The sequence below is a fragment of the Centruroides vittatus genome, unplaced genomic scaffold (assembly GCF_030686945.1).
Source record: "Centruroides vittatus isolate TY-2023 unplaced genomic scaffold, ASM3068694v2 contig_1512, whole genome shotgun sequence".
NCBI lineage: Eukaryota > Metazoa > Arthropoda > Arachnida > Scorpiones > Buthidae > Centruroides > Centruroides vittatus.
This window is the reverse complement of record NW_027120936.1, coordinates 16,991-36,282: the sequence shown is the minus strand read 5'-3', so window position 1 is coordinate 36,282 and position 19,292 is coordinate 16,991. Positions and strand designations below refer to the sequence as shown.

The window sequence follows — 19,292 nt, the reverse complement described above, 5'->3', positions numbered from 1 at the left end:
TCTTTTAAAACTAATTTATAAAGTAATAATATTTAAAAATTAATAAATTATTTATAAGCTATACTAAGGTTGTCGTACCTTTTCGAATCCGCGTGCCATATAATAAGCATAATTAGCGTTAAAACACACATGTACTGTACGGCCTTTTTCAAAACTTGTTTTCGTCACGGCATCGTGCATTTTAAATGATTGTAGCGAATGATTAAAATAAAAACTTGTACAAATCAATGTGAATTCACAGCAATCGTGGACTCCATTGATATATTGTCCGCGACTAGCTTACAACTCGCAATCGGTCTGTAGAGGTTTTACACGGTGAATTTTGTTTTCGATTACCTTAGCCCATAGATCAAATTTAAAAATTCTAGATACGTCACAATATGCGACGTATGTACAGCATCGGCCTGTCCTTGATGTATATAGGTTACTCTCGGTTTTATAATAATAGAGCCGCAGTGAAATAATAATAGTAATAGGGTTTGTCCAACGGTATTCCGGTTGTGTTTTTTAACCTGGGAAATTCTTCACCTTCTGAGAAATCCTGCAAATTTCTTAAAAATTCACTTTTTTTCTTATTTTGTGTTAAAGTTAAGGAAATTTTGCAAATAGAAAGTAGGTTAATGTTTACTTATGGTTCCAAAATGGCGGCTCGTCTCTGATTCTAGCAAACAAGAAAGGAAACAGTGTGGATGCACGTTCTAACCTAACCTAACCTATTTTAATAACTTCGTTGGTAATAATTATGGTAATTTATTAGAATAGGTTAGGTTAGGTTAGGTTAGAACGTGCGTTCTAACTGTTTCCTTTTTTCTGTTTGCTGGAATGAGAGACGAGCCGCCATTTTGGATCCATAGGTAGCATTAACCGGAAAGTATAATTAACCCATCATAAACTGTCAGAATACATTTGTATTTATTAATTTTAAGCTTGCTTATTAGTTTTTTTAAATTTTTTTCGTTATGACATTTCGCAGATTGTCAATAAAGAAGTATTCTATTTGTGGCAGGAATCTGATTATTCTTTACTTATCGGAACCTGTAATATCTTGAATAATTGCGCCGATGCTGCCTTAATGCCCAGTTGCTTCAATTACTGCATTATGCCAGGTTGTGCAAATTGGACCAGGATGCAAACGTGTATAAAATATGCAAGTACGAAGTTTTCCGTCATAAACTTGATTATTAAAGCCAAATAACTGCCCTATTATCGCGCTATAAGCTCGATATCGCTATTAAAGCAGCCGAGGTAGACAAATCAAGAATACTTGAGAGCAAAAATAAATACTGCAACGCATCTCGAAAACAAACTAGAAATCTTCCAGGCTACAGGTGAAAAAATACATAACATCTGTCTTTTCTTAAATGCATTAAAGACGATTCCACCTACATCAATTGAATCGAAAAGGGCATTCTCGGTACCGGGACTTATCATTTGTTACATAAAAATAAAGAATAATTATATTATTCGATTTCAAGATTTATTTTATATTTTAAAAAAATAATTAACTATATCTCGAGATTTCGCGGGATCGCGGAGAACCGTCCACTATCCCACGGAATCCCAGGACATGCAAAAGACCAGGAAATGAGAAACACTAGATAGTAATAAAGACATAGTAATCACATTACAAAACAATAGAAAAGAGTTAATCGTTGGTTTATTATGATATGATATAACAGGACATGCAAAAGACCAGGAAATGAGAAACACTAGATAGTAATAAAGACATAGTAATCACATTACAAAACAATAGAAAAGAGTTAATCGTTGGTTTATTGTGATATGATATAACAGTGATATTATAAAAAAAGTAATGAGACAGTAAAGGTGTAAATGAATTTTAAAATGTTGTTTTGTTTTTATTTACCCTGATGTTATACAAGGGAAAGTATGGCGATCCGAAAAAAATGTTTCCCCCGAGATTTTTACATCTTTTGACTTGGATGCATTGAACGGTCGAGTAATGCAAAAAATTCGGGGTTAATTTCTGCATGTATGGGTGTTAATGTGTGTATGTAGCACATTTATATTAACCCTATTTGAATTTTAATAACTCTTGTGCTTTTTGTCGAAAATTTCTGGAATTTGGCAGGGCGGTTTGTTTGTTCGAGAGAGTGATGCCATTAAATTTTGGTGGTTATAGATCGAGGAGTGGGGGATAACCGGGGTGGAGTGTATGGGTCGGAATTAATGACGGTTTTAGACGTTAAAAGCATTTACAATTTTTTTATAAAACTCAACTGTACCTTCAAAAGTAAGCTTTTTGACATTTTATAACAGTTAAGAATATAAAAAGTCTTTAAAATAAAATACGATAAAAGATGGCGCCACCAAAGTTTTAAATGTTGCCGGGAAATTTGAACAACTCGTTGCTGGCTTTTTTTTAATTATTGAAATTAAACTCTTATTAAATTAAACTGTATTAAGAAATATAAAACTGGCGATTGTAAATAAAATACTCTTTTAAAATTATTCGAAAGTCAATTTTGCTTTTTTTTTTTTTCTTTGTGGTTTAAGGCCCTTTACCGCTCAGAGAGCACAAAAAGTCCAGGAGTCAATTTTGCTTTGAAAATATTACAAGAATCTTCTTACAAACTTAATAATTCCATTTTTTATATATATATTTTTAAAAAGTTTTAAATTTTATAGGCTATATTGGCTTATAATGTTGTAATTGCTGAAGAGTTAAATACATACTGTAGTTACAGATAAATATTTAATATTTATTATTCTCTGAGTAAGATCTCGATAGTGTGTGATGAATCGTAATAACAGCTAAATATAATTAACAATACTGGGACAAGATGCATTATATTAATTCGTGATTCCTAAAGTTGTGAATAAGCATATTAATTGCAAATTAAACAATAGATTGAGCGACACGGGTTACACTTATCGAGAAATATCATGATTATTTTGTCGTTTTTATTTCTATTGATATACTCTCCAATTTAAATTAATTTAATATTTATTATTTTATCTGAGCTGAGCCCTCGATAAACTGAAAACACTACGACTCTTCCTACTACCCTCTGTCTTGAATACAAGTTTCAACAGGGGGATGAGGCAGTGTTTTGAGATTCAGAGCGGTGTCGAATACTAAAAATGTTAAGAAACATTGCTTTATGTGAATTTTATATAAGTTTATGAATGTTAATAAATTAATTAATATTAATTACCCAGACTTCGTATAAAATGTTAATTTTCATGACATATTACCTTAACTTTTATGTATAAAACATATATTTATATGATGCAAGAATTGTTTAGACGTTAAATCTATAGAATATGTACAGATTACAACAATACTATAGAATTAAACAATTATTTATGTTTATCAGTGTAGGAAAATTCGACTACTACAACTTTTTGCATATGAAGACCTACATGCCTGGAGTTATATTCAGATGTTATACTAAGGTGAATAGTTATATGTTTACTTTAAAATTATATTTTAATAGATTTGAAGTGAAAGAAGGAAATCTGTCAAATTTTTATATTTTATACAGAAATTATTGAGGTTTAATTACAGTAATGGCAGAAGAAGAAGCTCCAAGTGAAAAGAAGATTGTCGTCGTTTGTCCAGTTAATTACAAACAAATTGCAAAAGTAAGTGACAAAACTATTATTTCATAATGACGGAAACACTTTGTTTAATTTCGTTTTAATGTGAAGCTTCGTAACCTTTAAGTTTTTAAATGTGGGGAAATTTTTTCAACTACTGAAAATCAGGATTAGACGGTAAACACGTGTAATTAAAGTATAAACCGAAAAGAATCGACGGTTAATGTTACCTTAGGTGCCAAGATGGCGGCTTACCTCTGATTCCAGTAAGGTAACAGTGGGACGCACGTTCTAATTTTACTTAACCTATTCTAATAATTTGGTTGCTAATAATTATGGTAATATACTATAATAGGTTAGGTTAGGTTAGAACGTGCGTCCCACTGTTTCTTTGCTGGAATCAGAGATGAGCCGCCATCTTGGCACCTAAGGTAACATTAACCGAATCGACAAGTATCAGTATATTGTGTTGGTTGAAAACCATGCTTGCTGTGTCTGATGTTTACGTGCATTTGCTGTAAAAATAGGTGAATATATTGATTGTTTCTCTTTTCGACTTGCAGTATTTGATAGTATCGATAGTATAACCTACTAGTGAGATCGTGAGATAAAACATTTTTGTGAGATTATAGCTAAGATAGATGAGAAAATACATGCAATAAAGTACGATGTATTTAGTTTAAACTGCTTAATATAAAACTGTAATATAAAAAGCTTCACGTCCTTTGAATATACATTTTTTCCTCTTCTATTAATATAGCTACAATTTGGCTATTAATGAGGACTTATCACACCGCAATTAAAAAGGTGAGCGTATTACAATTTCTTTACTCTTTTGGAGTTAATTAAAATAATAGTTTCTTATGTGATCACTTGTTTGTTTTTGGTGGTAAGTTCTCAGTAGTAGCCAAATTAGAAGCTGCATTGAACTCTAGTGTTTTATGTACTGTCAATTTTCATATTATTAAGTAACGTAGAACACTTATAAGCACTTTTTATTCGTACTTATGAGTAATGAATATTATAATTGTTGTGTGCTTTTCGGTGTGAAAGCATTAAGGTTGCAGCATGCATACCTTCAACGTAAAAAGAGAAGTCGCTAATTAAGTCACAACTCTTTCTGCTAACAAGCATCCAGAAACGATGAAAGTTCAATTTTGTTTTCTTGTTTTCACCGAGTTTGCACGTGACGTAGATATTGATAATAGAAGATAAAATTTAGCCACATCCTTATCTTTAAAGAAAAATATACGCTAAGTCAGAAATTTATACAATAATACAAACTCTAATACGTCGCGTCAATCGTAATAAATACGTATTTACCTTTATCTAATCGAATTAGAATGTCGATAAATTTGGAATTTACATACAAAACAATAGAAGTACGACGAAGAAAGTACCTCGAATTGTTTCCCGATTTACAAAAATAGAACAATTTAATTGATTAAATATGAAACATAAATTTTCGAATAATTTGAAACCAAAATTCAAAATTAACATTTCAGCATGTACAGCTTATTTACAATTATCAAATTATGTTTTTGTAGAACTTTGTCATAAGATGGCAGCAGTTAACTTTACAGTACAACCTTTCTAGCTTAAACTTACAGTTTCCTTTTAGAATTGCGTAAAACTACTTCCTTTAATATATGACTGTATTGTCTTCCTGCTGTTATACGGTTAATTAACTGGTAATTAGTGAACTCTTGGTTAGAAAGACACTAATTAATATAGGTATACTTTTCTAGTCACTATAGTTAATGAGTAAAATGATGTCATTGAAGTTACTGATAGGTTGATGAAGTCCCGTGTTATTTGAGTGGATTGACACTTTCATTTCGTACGCCATGTTTTTAAATTGTATGAAACGTTAAAACAAAGATCGGGTGCGGCAGGAATCTTCACTTCCGAAAAGTAAGATATTTTTAATACTTTTTAAAAATGATTTCGTTAAACGATATCTTTTGAAAGTAATTTATGAAGTAAAAATCTTTAAAAGCTAAAAAAATTATTTATAAGCTATAGTGTGAATTCATTACATCTAGGGTATAGAGGACGGATTTCTAACTAATATGCCATAAGTGGTATTTAGTGACAAAGTCAGTGTGAGTATACTGTATATAAATCAATATATGTACAAATTACAACGAATAGACAATTTCCCGTTTGTGATTTTTTGTTAAATTACACTTTTATGTTATTTTTTCTGCCATTTTGGGGCATAATTTCGTTTTTTGTGTCACCTCTTTTGCACATTCAGTCAATTTTATTGTTCGCATTCTTCTGAAATGCTTAAAAAATAAACGTCTGTAACAGTCATAGCTACTGTGGACTAGTCTAATATCGTCATTCAGAGCGGAACAATAGAAGGATGTGTGATATTACGTATCTCGATTATGTCAGAAGTGGTGACAACGTTCCTGGATTTTCAAGTGTAAAAACGTAAATAATTTGTATAATTATCTTGATACCTATACATACATTCATACATACATACAAGAAGGACATCGACCGTACACGAAGTGTTTAGCCGGCAGAAAAGAGAATAAGGGAAAGGGGAGGGAAAGACTGAGAGGGAGGAGATAGACAGTAGAGAAAGGTTGGATCTCTCTGAACGGGTACATATGGCTACAGTTCCCTCTATGTTTGATACCTATCTCAAAATGTAGTAATGCGAATTCTTTGTAAATTTTATCTATTATCTAAAAACATTTTATAAATATTCTGAAAAGCAATGCAAAACAGGAGTTTGGAGCAGCGTGGCCAAACATTTAATTGTTTAGTAGAGTTATTGCAGATAGGAATACATTATTCGAACCTATTTATTCTGTAATTTATTTGTTATCTACAGTGATCTACAGTATAACCTACTATTGATTTACATCAGTGTTTCTTAATGTGGAATGCGAGAAAGTATTTCCACGATGCGAGTGGTAACGGTGAATGCCACCGAAATGGAGTTTTACCTCTGGATGCGTAATATTAAATTTTAAAGCAGTCTTAAACTACAGAAATTTCACTCGACTAATTGCATACTGTCAGAGCCCGCGATAAAGTAGAAACTCTACGACCTTTTCCATCTTGAACACAATTTTCAAGAGCGAGTGAGACAGTGTTTTCATATTCACAGGGGTTCAGATTACTAAACATGTTAAGAAACATCGGTTTATGTAGATTTTATATAAGATTAAGAATGTTTTTGGAAATGGTTTTACTCTACAATACTTTTCATCCCGTAATTCGGTAAACATAACCAAATGTAGAATGTGGGTGTATGAAATACACTATAGTGAGGTATTTAGTGATGGTATCATTTCCATTTACTTTTATCTTGAATATCAAAAATTTAGTACCAATAGTATGTTTTGGTCGTTAGAACTTAATTTCGTAGTTTAAGAGTAGATCAAACCATTTCTTGACAACTAAAACAATGAAAACTAGAGTAAAGAGAGAAAGTGTAAATGAAGATAGAAAAACATAAAGACGAAATTGAATCACACATGAAGAAATCGCGCGAGATAAAGAAATAATGATTTTAGCTCTTTCTGGCTTTTCATATTTTAGCTATTATACGGCTCCGATTAAAAACTGGAAGCCTTAACTTTGCTAGAAAGCCTTCCCGCCGAATATTGTTTTCATGATGCATATCTACATTACGCCAGCTTTGAAATGCAATTGTTTAAACATTTTGCCTAAATTAATAAATACTAATTACACAGGCATTGTTTCAAATGTTAATTTCCGAGCCTTATTACTATGTATAAAACGTACAATAATATTATGTTAGTATTGTTTAGCCGTTATATCTATATAATACGTACAGTACATATTACAATGATACTATAGTATTAAAAATTTTTATCATTGCAGGAGAATTCGACTATGACAACATCTTGGATATGAAGACCTGTTTGCATAGAGTCATATTGAAGTGTTATAATAAGGTAAATAGTTATACGTGTGTTTTCCTTGTCATATTGCAATAGAATTAAACTAAAACAAAGAAGTGTGTCAAATCTTTATATTTTACACAAAAACTATTTAAGTTTGAATTATAGAAATGGCAGAAGCAGAAGTTTCGAGTGAGGAGCAGAGTTTCGTCGTTTGTTCGGTTAATTACACACAAGTTGCAATTGTAAGTCGTCGAAATGTATTTTCTTTTAATGTAAATTAAGGACAATTGATTTGTGTCAAAACTATTATTTCGTAATGAATTAAAGACTTTGTTCAATTTCGTCGAACAAATTCAAATACGTAACTTCGTAATCGTTAAATTTTTATGTATGAGAAAAGTTTTTCGAATACTGAAAATTAAATAGGGTAAATCGAATTTTGATGGTGACGGGTGTAATTAACGCATAAATCTAAAAATAATCCGCAGGTATTAGTATATTGTGTCGGTTGAAAACCATGCTCGCTTGCCGTAAAATAAGTGAATACATCGACTGTTTCTCTTTCTGACGTGCAGAATTCTTTACACATGTTTACGTTTAATAAAGTCTCGAACGTCTCAGGTTAATACCAGCTGACGACTTTATGTTCCTTGCTCCTAATACTTCAGATACTCGATAATGAGTCTAACTGTAATCAATCAAAAATAATAGAGTAGGCTTTAATAGAGGGTGTACTCATGTAAACCAATACCTTTAGAAGGTACTGGCTTACATGAGTACACCCTCTATTGAAGCCTACTCTACGATTTGAAAACACCGATTCAGTCAAGTATTTTCCAATATAATTTATTTATGCACTCTCAGCTGCCAGAATATTTATTCGCTATTATTCTTCTTATTGAATTTCACAATAATAACAGAAAAAAAATAATAATTATATTTAACCTTTATTTGTGCCTTTCAGTGAGTATTCTCACAATTGAACGTGAAGTGATGAAGAATGATTTCGACACTGGTACTCATATCGAGTACCTTCATAACGTGGTTGCATAATAAGTGTTACATTAATATTAAATACAGTTCATATTCTTAATTTAACTTTTTATAAACTGTACTGTAGATTAGTATAAAAGATATAGGTTAATGTTACCTATGGTTCCAAAATGGCGGTTCGTCTCTGATTCCAGCAAATACAAGAAAGGAAACAGTGGGGACGCACGTTCTAACCTAACCTAACCTATTCTAATAATTTTGTTGGTAATAATTATGGTAATTAGAATAGGTTAGGTTAGGTTAGAACGTGCGTCCCCATTGTTTCCTTTTTTCTATTTGCTGAAATCAGAGACGAGTCGCCATTTTGGAACCATATGTGACACTAACCAAGATGTAATATATATTATTTAACAGAAAACGGACGGAGTGACCCAGAATGAAAATATGTTTAAGGACCTATTAAAAGGTAAATGCTTATAAATCTCTTATTTTATAAGTTAACTTTTTATATTGTAATATTTTAATATTTTTTACGGAAATAATTGTCAAAATTATCTTAAGCACATGACCAAACGATCGCCTTAAATACTCGGGCTATAAATTCGCTATTTTTAAGAGAATAGTGTGGCTATGTATCTATGCATATTAAATAGTGTAGCTTCGGGTTGTTTAATATGTTAAGCACAAAGATTCTTCTTATTAAATAGTTACACTCTCACAATTTTCCTGTTATTTAAGTGCATTTAAGTTAAATTTACGAAATAATTAGATAAAAGTATAATATAGATTGGATATTAATTTCAGTGAAGAATGGTAACGAATACACGATGATGCTGAAAAAGTGTACACAAATTCACATTGGACCGAAAATAGAAATTCATTCCGATGAACCGAAAACAAGATCCTTAAAGAAAGAAGAGGACGAAAGGAATGGTAAGTCTGTGCTTTTACATAAACATACAAAAGAAACATTATTATAATTTTATTTTCTGTGTTTTTTTTGTGCCGAGAGTGAATATTTGTAGTAATTTATCATATTAAACATTACGTGAATTGCTTAATTCTATAAAGTGAATTTACAGTAATGCGAAAAGCTGTAATTTATATAGTTTTATTCGTATTGTTAAACACAAGACCGTGTTGTTAACTCAATCACTCAATCAGCTCGTTCAGTTCACTATAAAGTATATAAAGTTCGTTATACTATGTTGAGTATAACGAACAATAAGAAATATTTTTTCATTCCGCAATGTTTAATTATACCAAACAGCTGAGAAGAAATTTACCCGAAAGAACTTTATAGTGAACTGAACGAGCCTAGAAAATACACATTCATTGTCTCCGATAAGAGAATAGAATAAAACCAACTGTAAGTTTTTGTTGTACTTTGTGTATTTTGATACATCGTTTTATACATCGTTTACCGTTTTAAACAGATATAAAAGAATTTTAAATGGTTCTATAACCACCTTATTCTTCAAGTTTGTGATGTACAGACTTAAGCGTGTATAAGTGCCATATCGGGAGGCAAAAAACTGGTACGTGTAAAATATATATGAGTATTCTAAATTGTTTACGCAATTTATTTGTAAAAGTAATTTTAATGTTGTATATCCTATTCTTGTTTTTAGTTGACTGATGAGGGGCAAAAGCCCGAAACGTGTAAAATTAGTTACCGTATCAATTAAATAAAGGTGGAGTCAAAAGCCAAGTGATTGAGTTAACAACACGATCTTGTGTTTAACAATACGAATAAGCAATCTAGCACAACACGGTTTCTCTACGACTGACTTGTATAATTTCAGTTTATAGTTCATTGTAAAGTTTTCTATTAATATGATTATATATAAATTAATTTATAATCACAAAAATTAGTTGAATTTATACATTAAGTATCTTGGAATAATTCACACTCAGTATTTTATTTTCCAATAAAAAATATCCATTCTCATCTCGCTTTGTTTATGTAAAAAATATTTACAGTAACGTAAAAGATTCATACTGTAGCGTTAGTTTAGAATTCTGAATTAGATTCTCCTGAAAGACAAACACTTATGTAAAGAATGATACAAATTTTTCTAGTAAGAAACATTTGCCAAATAAGGCCCATTTTTCTTTTTATAAAGAAAACACTAACATTTCCACAATATTTTCTGTTTTTAAAAGCACTTGCCTTATATATCATAAAACTACATCAGTGGAAGAAGACGATTCCGCCGTGTTTGATACAATTGAAGTGTGAACATCAGCAGAACATTTTTGTTTTTACTCTTTCATGGTAATTTAATGAGTAGAAGATGATATAGGTATTGACAATTTGCAGTAAATTGGCATTATTTAATCTGTAATAAAACACTGAGATAAAGCGCGGGTTAACAGCTACAAATAAGGCACATCATTGATGAACCAATTTGGTTTATCAATTTTCTTGCATAAGTTTCGTTATTGTAAGCTCATAGACAAATTCGGTAAGATGCAGTAATGTAATAATAATCATCATCGGCTGGAAAATGGCAGAAGAAATGCTAAGAGTATGAACGTGATTAGGGCTGCAAAGATCAATAGATGTGTTGTCAGCGAGTATTTTGATAGAGTGCAAAATGTATTAACTTAATTAAATACTTTCGACAAGAACGAGAAAGACTGTAGACTCGCTTTGCGTAAACAGCAAAATGTGTACGCCAAAAAATGAGAAAAAAGACTGCATCTTGTAGCATTTGATCACGTTGAAAACTTGTTTATTGTTTTGTGTTGAAATGCACTAAATCAACTCATGTTACCTATGATTATTTTAAAAGGAAACAGATTAAATTCTGAACGAAAAGTTAACCTTTTAACTGGCACAGAGGTTAAGATAACTGAGGAAGGATCAATGAATAGAGCAACCGTTCATCAAATAGGTCTATTATTTTGCAAAATTTGTGTCAAATACATTTATTGTATTAAATTAATTAGCTCTTACTTTTTACCTGAATTAATAAATTATTTTTTAAGGCTCTTTCGTATGGGTATCATTTGAAACCACTGTTTCAAATACGGTCAATTACAAAAATTTTGAAAAATTTATTATTACAGAAAACTTTTCGAGTGCTGCTAATTTTAATTTCATATTTCTGCAAGTAAACATCTTACTATGTTGCAGTACAACTTTCAGTCTTTTCCTTCTAGTAGTGAAAATACAAAATGTCTTTAAGCGTTAGATCTGTCTTATTTGTCAAATGTACTGTACAGTATCTTATTGAAACTTCAAAAAAATTACTATCGTATATTATATTAGTTTTTGTTTGGTAAAGAAAAATGGCTTTATGGAGTGTATTCGAAGCATACAAAACTTTGGACAGCAAGTTAACCTGCTGATAGAGGCTAGGGCAGGATAACTGCGCTTGTAAAATGCTTTTACTAGGAATATACCAGAATTTTTTCGGTCTTATGGAATTGGCGGTAGAATAGCCGCACAAATTGCAGGAGAGACGGTGAATCAAAATTACTATTGAAAACAGGTGAATTTTTGAATATTTTAAATATATATGAACACGTACAGAAAAAGTATTAAAAAATTTTTTTCATCAGTCAACATGGCGAACTGTAATTCGCTTCCATATTAGTAGTAGTATACATACCAGTGGCGTGCCATGACATTTGATGACAGGGAAGCTGTGTTTCTGTAAGAAGCCGACTTCCAGGGGCAATCAGTTAATTGCGCGTCAGTGATGGTCTAGGGCAGTGGTTCTTAACCTTTTTATACTCGCCGCCCACCAAATATTTCATAATTTTTTTGTGACCCCCATTTTTTAATAATAATTTATATTTGATAATTTGATAATTTATCTATAATAAATTGATTTTTTTATTATTGCTTTATTTTTTATATAATAAATGTAAATCATAACTTTATTATTTCATTATCTATTTAAATAACATTCAAACTTCACAATTAAACACGAAAACTCATTAATTTTTAACAGAAAATAAAATAAGAAACATGTCGATAAATCGATCCAATGTCGATGCTAAAATTAAACTAAAACTAAAACGCCCACTTGTCGTAAGGATTTTGCATATCTTTTGCAAAAATATTTAAATTTTCAAAGCCTACTATTTTTCCTAATTATTTTTAAAATTCCAAGCATTAATAGTTTCTTAAAATTGCTTTGGAATAAAAGAAGTAAATACTGCGGTGTAAGTAGCATATTTACATTTATTTCTTCTGTACTAACAAAGTTGTATGTAGGAAGAAATACAAAATAAATAAATAAAAACTAAATAGGAAAACTTTATCTTTCTTATTTCACTTTTCAATACGATATTCGGATTATACATCAATTTTCTTTTTATTATATTCTGAAGAGAAATTTTGCATAATTTGGCGGCCCCCGGCAAACTTCTTATGGACCCCCAGGGGCCGCGGCCCCCTGTTAAAAATCACTGGTCTAGGGTCCATTCGTATTCATTTGTTCGATAAGCCAGTAAAAACTGTAGACTTCTCTAAATGTATTTTTAATATCACAATTACATTCTGAATCGCTAGCCACGATATAAGGGCTAAAATTAAAAATAAATTATAAAAACTTACTCGGTGAAATAAAATGTGCGGTGGATATACATACCTGGTACAATGTATTGTTCGATTGTATTAATATACTTTTAAAGAAAATTATAATTAAAATATAGCTTTGTAAAGAAACGTACATAAAAATAACATAAAATAGTCTTTACTTTTTAAATCTTAAAACAATCCACTTAGTCAAATATCTTGATACGAGTAGCTAATGGAAGGAACTAGTGACGGTCCAGGTAGTTGTGTAGTGAGTGTGTGCGTGCCAAATCCCGAGGGTGCCGATACCGGTCAATGTAAAATGCCTCTTTTGTCGCATCACTAGTATATCTCAAAGGACGCCACAGGGCTGTTGTAAATTTTAAACGTTTCTCACCGTAGCTGTAAAAATCTAACTATGTTAAACTTAATAGTCATTCGTTTTCTAACTAATTCGTTTTAATACCGGGTGTACACGGAAATCAGTTTCCCACTGTACTGAGCGAGTGATTGGTTCTGTTAAGCTTTTGTTGAAGTAAAATTCTGGCTCTTTCAACAGGGTTTTATTTATGTCCCCATTCCCTAATCTCTTAATTATTTAGTCACTTCTTAAGTAGAAATAAGTCGAAACCAGTTACTTTGTACCTGAATATCTGTAGTCTTGGGAAAACAGTGGAAAGACAAATTTTTATGACAACGGATATATAAATCGTAAATTTAAGGAAAATAAATTCTAGAGCTTTTTTTTTGTACCATTGTATGTACTGTACGTCTCATTCATTAAATTTGGTTGTAAATGATGCTGCCAAAGTAACAGTTAATTTTTAACACTACTAGAATTGTACACGTTTTTTCTGCATCCCCTTACAGATGGGACATACTAAATCGTAATATCACAGGTTTAACATCGAAATCCGTAAGTAATATAAGACGGGAGAGCGGAATAAACGCAGAATAAATATATCAAATATTTTAATGGAGTTTTTTTAAACTCCTGTCAACTATACAGAACTATCATAAAAACGTGCCAGTAAACTCCTATCGGTTGGGTTGTTATAAATCTAGTCTAGGGTGGGCAACCCTTTTTATAACATGGGCCAGAATAAATTTTACGTTTTTTTCCGCGCCGTAGTAGTTAATTGACGCCTTCTTGTGACTCGTAATTTTTTTAGTCTGCAAATATGAAATAAATAAATAAAAAGTTAATTACTACATTTATTTCTCTTATCGTTTTCGAAAATTACAAAGAATTGGAAAAATAACTATTAATTGGTTATTTTTCCAATTTAATAATCTATTAAAGATCTCGCGGGCCGGATAGAAACTTTTCGCCAGCCGTAGCTGGCCCGCGGGTTGCCCGCCGTTGATCTAGTCTCCTCGTTATTCACATAATCGGGCGAGGGTGGCCGAATATCTAGCAGGCAGCTAACGGCCCACAACCGCTCCAAGATATAAAGTCGCGTACTCTTTACGCGTGTGTCGCTTCTACCAGCTAAACCGTGACGTTTGTGCTATGTAAAGCGCATGCGCCAATGCCTATAATCTGGCTGCTTGGAAGTTGACAGGCAGGCGGATAACAGCCCACAACCGCTCCGGGATATAAAGCTGTACTCTTTACGAGTGTGTCGCTTCTACCAGCTAAACCGGGTGAGGTTGGTGCACTGTAAACCGCATGTGCTAATGCCTATATAATCTGGCTGATTGGAGACTGACCCGGTTTCGACATTCCTTCCGCCACCGAATTATTCGAATATACAATAGCAATCTTATCGTTTTTTTTCACATGTAGTATAGAAATTTGTAAAAGATACATAATGCAGTTATAATAAAATATTAATTTTAATTAATTCAAAGTACGTTAAAATATGAAAATTTATATTTTATAAAATTCAAGGGAAGGTCATTGGAAGGTGGAATCGGCGCTTCCATCGCTTCCAATGACGGCACGCCACTGATACATACTTATAACGAATGACCCAAGTGTGAGCAATGAACTTCTATCACTGAACTGAAAATGATATCAGATCTGAGTATAAAATGAGAAATCGTGTCTGAAATAAAAACAATGGCGTATGTATTAGCATTATGCAGGCCATAAGTGACACAATATAGAAAAAACAATTTCGGCCAGTTTCTGGTGCAGAATAATGGCATCTGAGACACACACCTGAAAGGACAAACTGGTCTTTCTTTCTATGGGGAATGTGAAAGAAAACAGCGCAAAGTCGCTTCACACGTTGCCTGGCATAACTGAGAGATTGGAGTCGATGGTCCATAGAAGTAGCAACTACCAGAGAATATAGTTGTTTTTCTGATTGTCCTTTTTTAAATGTGAAAATAGGAGGCCGAGACGAACGCACGGTTTGCTTGCCGCAAGGAAGCTGCCATTTTTTATTCTGCGATTCCTAGCAGCCGGATGACGAAATTGAGAATTTCGCGGTTGCTTCAAAGCTTGTTCTAGAAGTCGACGTATAGATCGTCTTCCTAGTATACTTCAATACTGTACAATAAAGCGATTAAAATTATCAAACCCGGCAGATGATCTACTCTACTGGTAGGATAGTGTCCGTTCAATCATTAATTAAGGCGATGCGCTAGCAAAAGCTGTTCGCAGTTTCTAATAGAATTGAATTGGTTCTCTAAATTTAATTGGCCGAATTTCAGAAACATTTTGTACTTTTACATATTTTGACACGAGAAAATTCGAAATATAAAAAAAATTCTTCCAAGATTTCGTTTTGAACATTCAAAAAAGCTATCGGGAGAGACCGCAATATTTTTCTACGTTCTTTATTATAGAAGTGGCAAGTCATCGTTGTATTTGGTCCCTCAAATCAATATTATTATCAAACTAGTATTAAGGGAGATTTGAGCAAATTTTCATATGTTTATTACATTAGAAGATACTGAATGCTTAGTGACGTGATATGGTATACTCCTGATATTGGTTGGAATTTTCAGGATAAAAAGAGATTAAATTCTCTTATAATTTTTAATTTGCAAATAAAATAAATAGAATATACACGATATTTCATTAATTATATCCTCTTTTTTTTCTTATAGAAATGTTCAACAGTTGCTGCCAAATATTGAAAAATAAATATATGACTTACTTCTCCTACATGAGGTCTTTTTTATGGAAAGGCAAGAGGAACGACTTCCCGTTAAAGGACTATTTCGTAGAATTGATTGTACAGAAGGCAGATTTATTTGGGAAAAACAGCGGAGATAAAACAAGCTTGAATGAGATATTTTCCGTACGACAAAACGGACACCAAACTATTTTAGTTACAGGAGATCCCGGTTATGGAAAATCTGCTCTTTGCAAGAAAATTGTATACGATTGGGCATCCACGGATTATCTTAAACACTTTGATTTAACTTTTATTGTAATTTTAAGAGAATTAGGCGATAGAAGTGTAAAAGATGTAATACTGGACAACATGCACGAACACCCAACAACTGACAAAGATTTGCATCTACCATATAAACGACTGAACATTTTAGTTATTTTGGATGGGTTCGATGAAATTGTAGAAAAATCCAAAATTATAAAATTTATAAGAAAGGAATCTTTTTATATCGCTCGTCGAATGACGATTGTGGTTACCAGTCGACCTCAAGCAGCAGAGGATATCAGAGAAGACATGAAGATGAGATTTTCCGTAGAAGGGTTTTCTCCAGAATATCAAGAGAAATATATTAAATTAATGTTTAGAAAAGACAAGAGTAAAGCGACAGAACTGTCTTCAGTACTAAAAGAAATAGACTTTTACAGAAAAATGGCAGAATGCCCTTTGATGTTACACATGTTGTGTTGTCTTTATCAGAATGGAAAGATGACAGAAGTTGAAACAATAACTGATTTATACATCCGAATCTTCTCTCTCATAACCGAACGTTATGTTAGAAAAACAAATCGGCAGAACAACTTTAAAAGAGGAAAATTTTTTGTGGGAGAAAATTTGCTACTGAAATTGGGAGAAGTTCACTTTATCACCTCAGAACAATTGATGAATTATTTCCCAAATGAAGATGAATATAATTTTATTATTGGACTGGACATTCTCACTCTCGATTCCTTTTCTGAATGCGATAATATAATTCGATATAGGTTTGTACATCGCACATTTGGCGAATTTCTATCAGCATTATCAATGTACTTCAGTTTTCAATCTACCAATCCATGTATGTTCTCACCTGCAAATAGTATTATTGGCATGAAATTTTTATTTTTATTGGGATTTTATAAGGATGAACCTTTACCCGAACAGTTTTTAACATATGTAGAAAAGGAAATGTTCAAGCCCGAATTCATGCTTCAAGTTCACAAGCAAATCAAACTGAAAACGAACTGGGAACAATTTTGTTCCCGTGCAAAAGTGATATTTTATTCTTGGAAAGACTTTGATTCTTTTCAAGAGCTAGTGGAGTTGTATGAATTCAAAGAGTTATATTTCTACTTTCATGAGAGAAGAAATCTAGACGATGGAACGCAGAATGAAGCAATTTACTTTTTGAACTACTGGATTTTTCCGAATAATATGAAGATTTATCTCATACTCTCACTTGACAGATGGCCCTCGGAAAATAAATACGACATTACAGAACCCGTTTCACGTATAATTCAATTGTTTAATGTAACAGACACGAGTGATTTGCACATCTTTCTTATTGGCGTAAGCAAGCCCTTGGATGATTCTTTCGATAGATTCACGAATGTAAATTTCAATTTCGAATTATCTGACCACACGCGGAAATTAGTAGAAGTAACTGAAGACGTGCGATTAGTTGCATTAGAAACTGAAAAATTCGTAGGAGTTTCTAACAGATACATTCTTTCTTTGAAACAATACGAAACTTTACGTCATCATATCATATTTAAATCTGCCTGTGAACAGAATTAAAAATGTGTGATAATATAGACGAATAGAAAATATATATTATCGTTTTGAAATAAGAGAATAGCATGAAGTCTGTTTACAAAATTACGTGTATTTTTCTGTGACAAAGTCCAATGTAAAGAAATGGGTAAGCTGAAACCTTACACAATGACAATCGTTGGATGTAATATTTATGTAAGGATGTAGCTTACATTAATGATTAAACGATGCGAGTGTTCAGTTGAAATATTCTTGTTGAAATATAGATTATAAAAAAGTAAAATAATTTCACTGAAGTTCATCGTATAATTGTTATGTTCAAAATTGTTTTTGTCAAAAATATTAACGCACATTTCGAACTGTCGCGTGTTTCCATTCACGTGAAATTCTACGCCAGGGTTTATTATAAAAAAATACATTGTGAATTCAATAGTCGTTTCTCTTGCGAACAGAAACAGAAATTAAATTTGTATAGCTTTTTAAACAGTACAGCAAACAAGAACGTTTTCTGTTCCAAATACTATATTCGAAATCTAGTGTTTACTACAATAAATTAGGAATAAAATCACAACGTACAGTACCTTCAAATACGAAAGTGCTCGGCACTTTGTGGCGTTTTATTTGTTATTGTCATTCGGTATAGCAAAGAAATAAAGTACAGTGGTGCCTCGTATAACGTACGCCTCGAATAACGGACGCTGCGAACAACGAACTTTCTGTATGGCCGTTACGTGACTCGAGCGACGGACTGGCTACGAACAACGGACTTTCGGCATAATTGATGACTGCTCCATGGGTGCGTTCTTTAATAGCGGTCGCTCTGCGTCTCCGCTACTACGGGAGTGCGCTGCTGTTTGTAGGCATTTATAAACGACGGTGAAAGAAAGAAAGATGGCGGCGCCCGCACTATCGATAGTATCGTGATGGAGGAATCTATAATTCTAAAATATGAGCTTTTAAAAGCAAAAGAAGGGCTCCAATTGTAGAATTTAACCATAAAATGAATTATTTGTTAAAATCGCATTCAAAATAGCCACGAAAAAATTAGAATGCGAGCTACCATTCAAAAAAAATTCGTAAAGACACATCACCGCGTGCACTAACTTGCGCTTTCACAATTTTTAAATTTTCATTCATAAAACCACATAATTGACCGGGAAACGAAACTATCTGAGCCATGGAGGAGGCCATGTTGCTTTCCACAATAAACTACTGCTACAAGCGGCCGTTTTTGCCGTTCGACGGCGCGCACTTCCACCAGAATTTAGGAACGCGTTCCGCAACAATTTTTAAACGGATGTCGCTCGCGAAGAGTTACGCGGAGGAATAAAAGAACGCACCCCATGTTCATTTTTTTACGATACAGCACGGTTATTTTGTGCTGCGGAACGAATTAGATGTTTTAACATGTATTTCTACGGAAAA

At 32.4% G+C, this 19,292-nt stretch overlaps 1 protein-coding gene across 4 annotated transcripts; it reads left to right on the top strand.

Annotated features, from left to right (window-relative positions):
- The first annotated feature begins 3,341 nt into the window (after positions 1-3,341).
- Positions 3,342-18,114, top strand: LOC136968731 (NACHT, LRR and PYD domains-containing protein 3-like). Of its 4 annotated transcripts, none has more exons than XM_067262756.1 (5): positions 3,342-3,420; positions 3,510-3,609; positions 8,865-8,916; positions 9,255-9,383; positions 16,048-18,114. In XM_067262756.1, the coding sequence occupies exons 2-5, from the start codon at positions 3,535-3,537 to the stop codon at positions 17,889-17,891; spliced, it is 2,100 nt and encodes a 699-aa protein (XP_067118857.1). In that variant the 5' UTR covers positions 3,342-3,420; positions 3,510-3,534; the 3' UTR covers positions 17,892-18,114. The 4 variants fall into 4 exon arrangements, with proteins under 4 accessions (XP_067118857.1, XP_067118861.1, XP_067118858.1 ...); XM_067262757.1 differs by lacking the exons at positions 3,342-3,420; positions 3,510-3,609 and adding exons at positions 7,435-7,508; positions 7,623-7,699; XM_067262758.1 differs by lacking the exons at positions 3,342-3,420; positions 3,510-3,609 and adding an exon at positions 7,610-7,699.
- Positions 18,115-19,292: the final 1,178 nt, after the last annotated feature.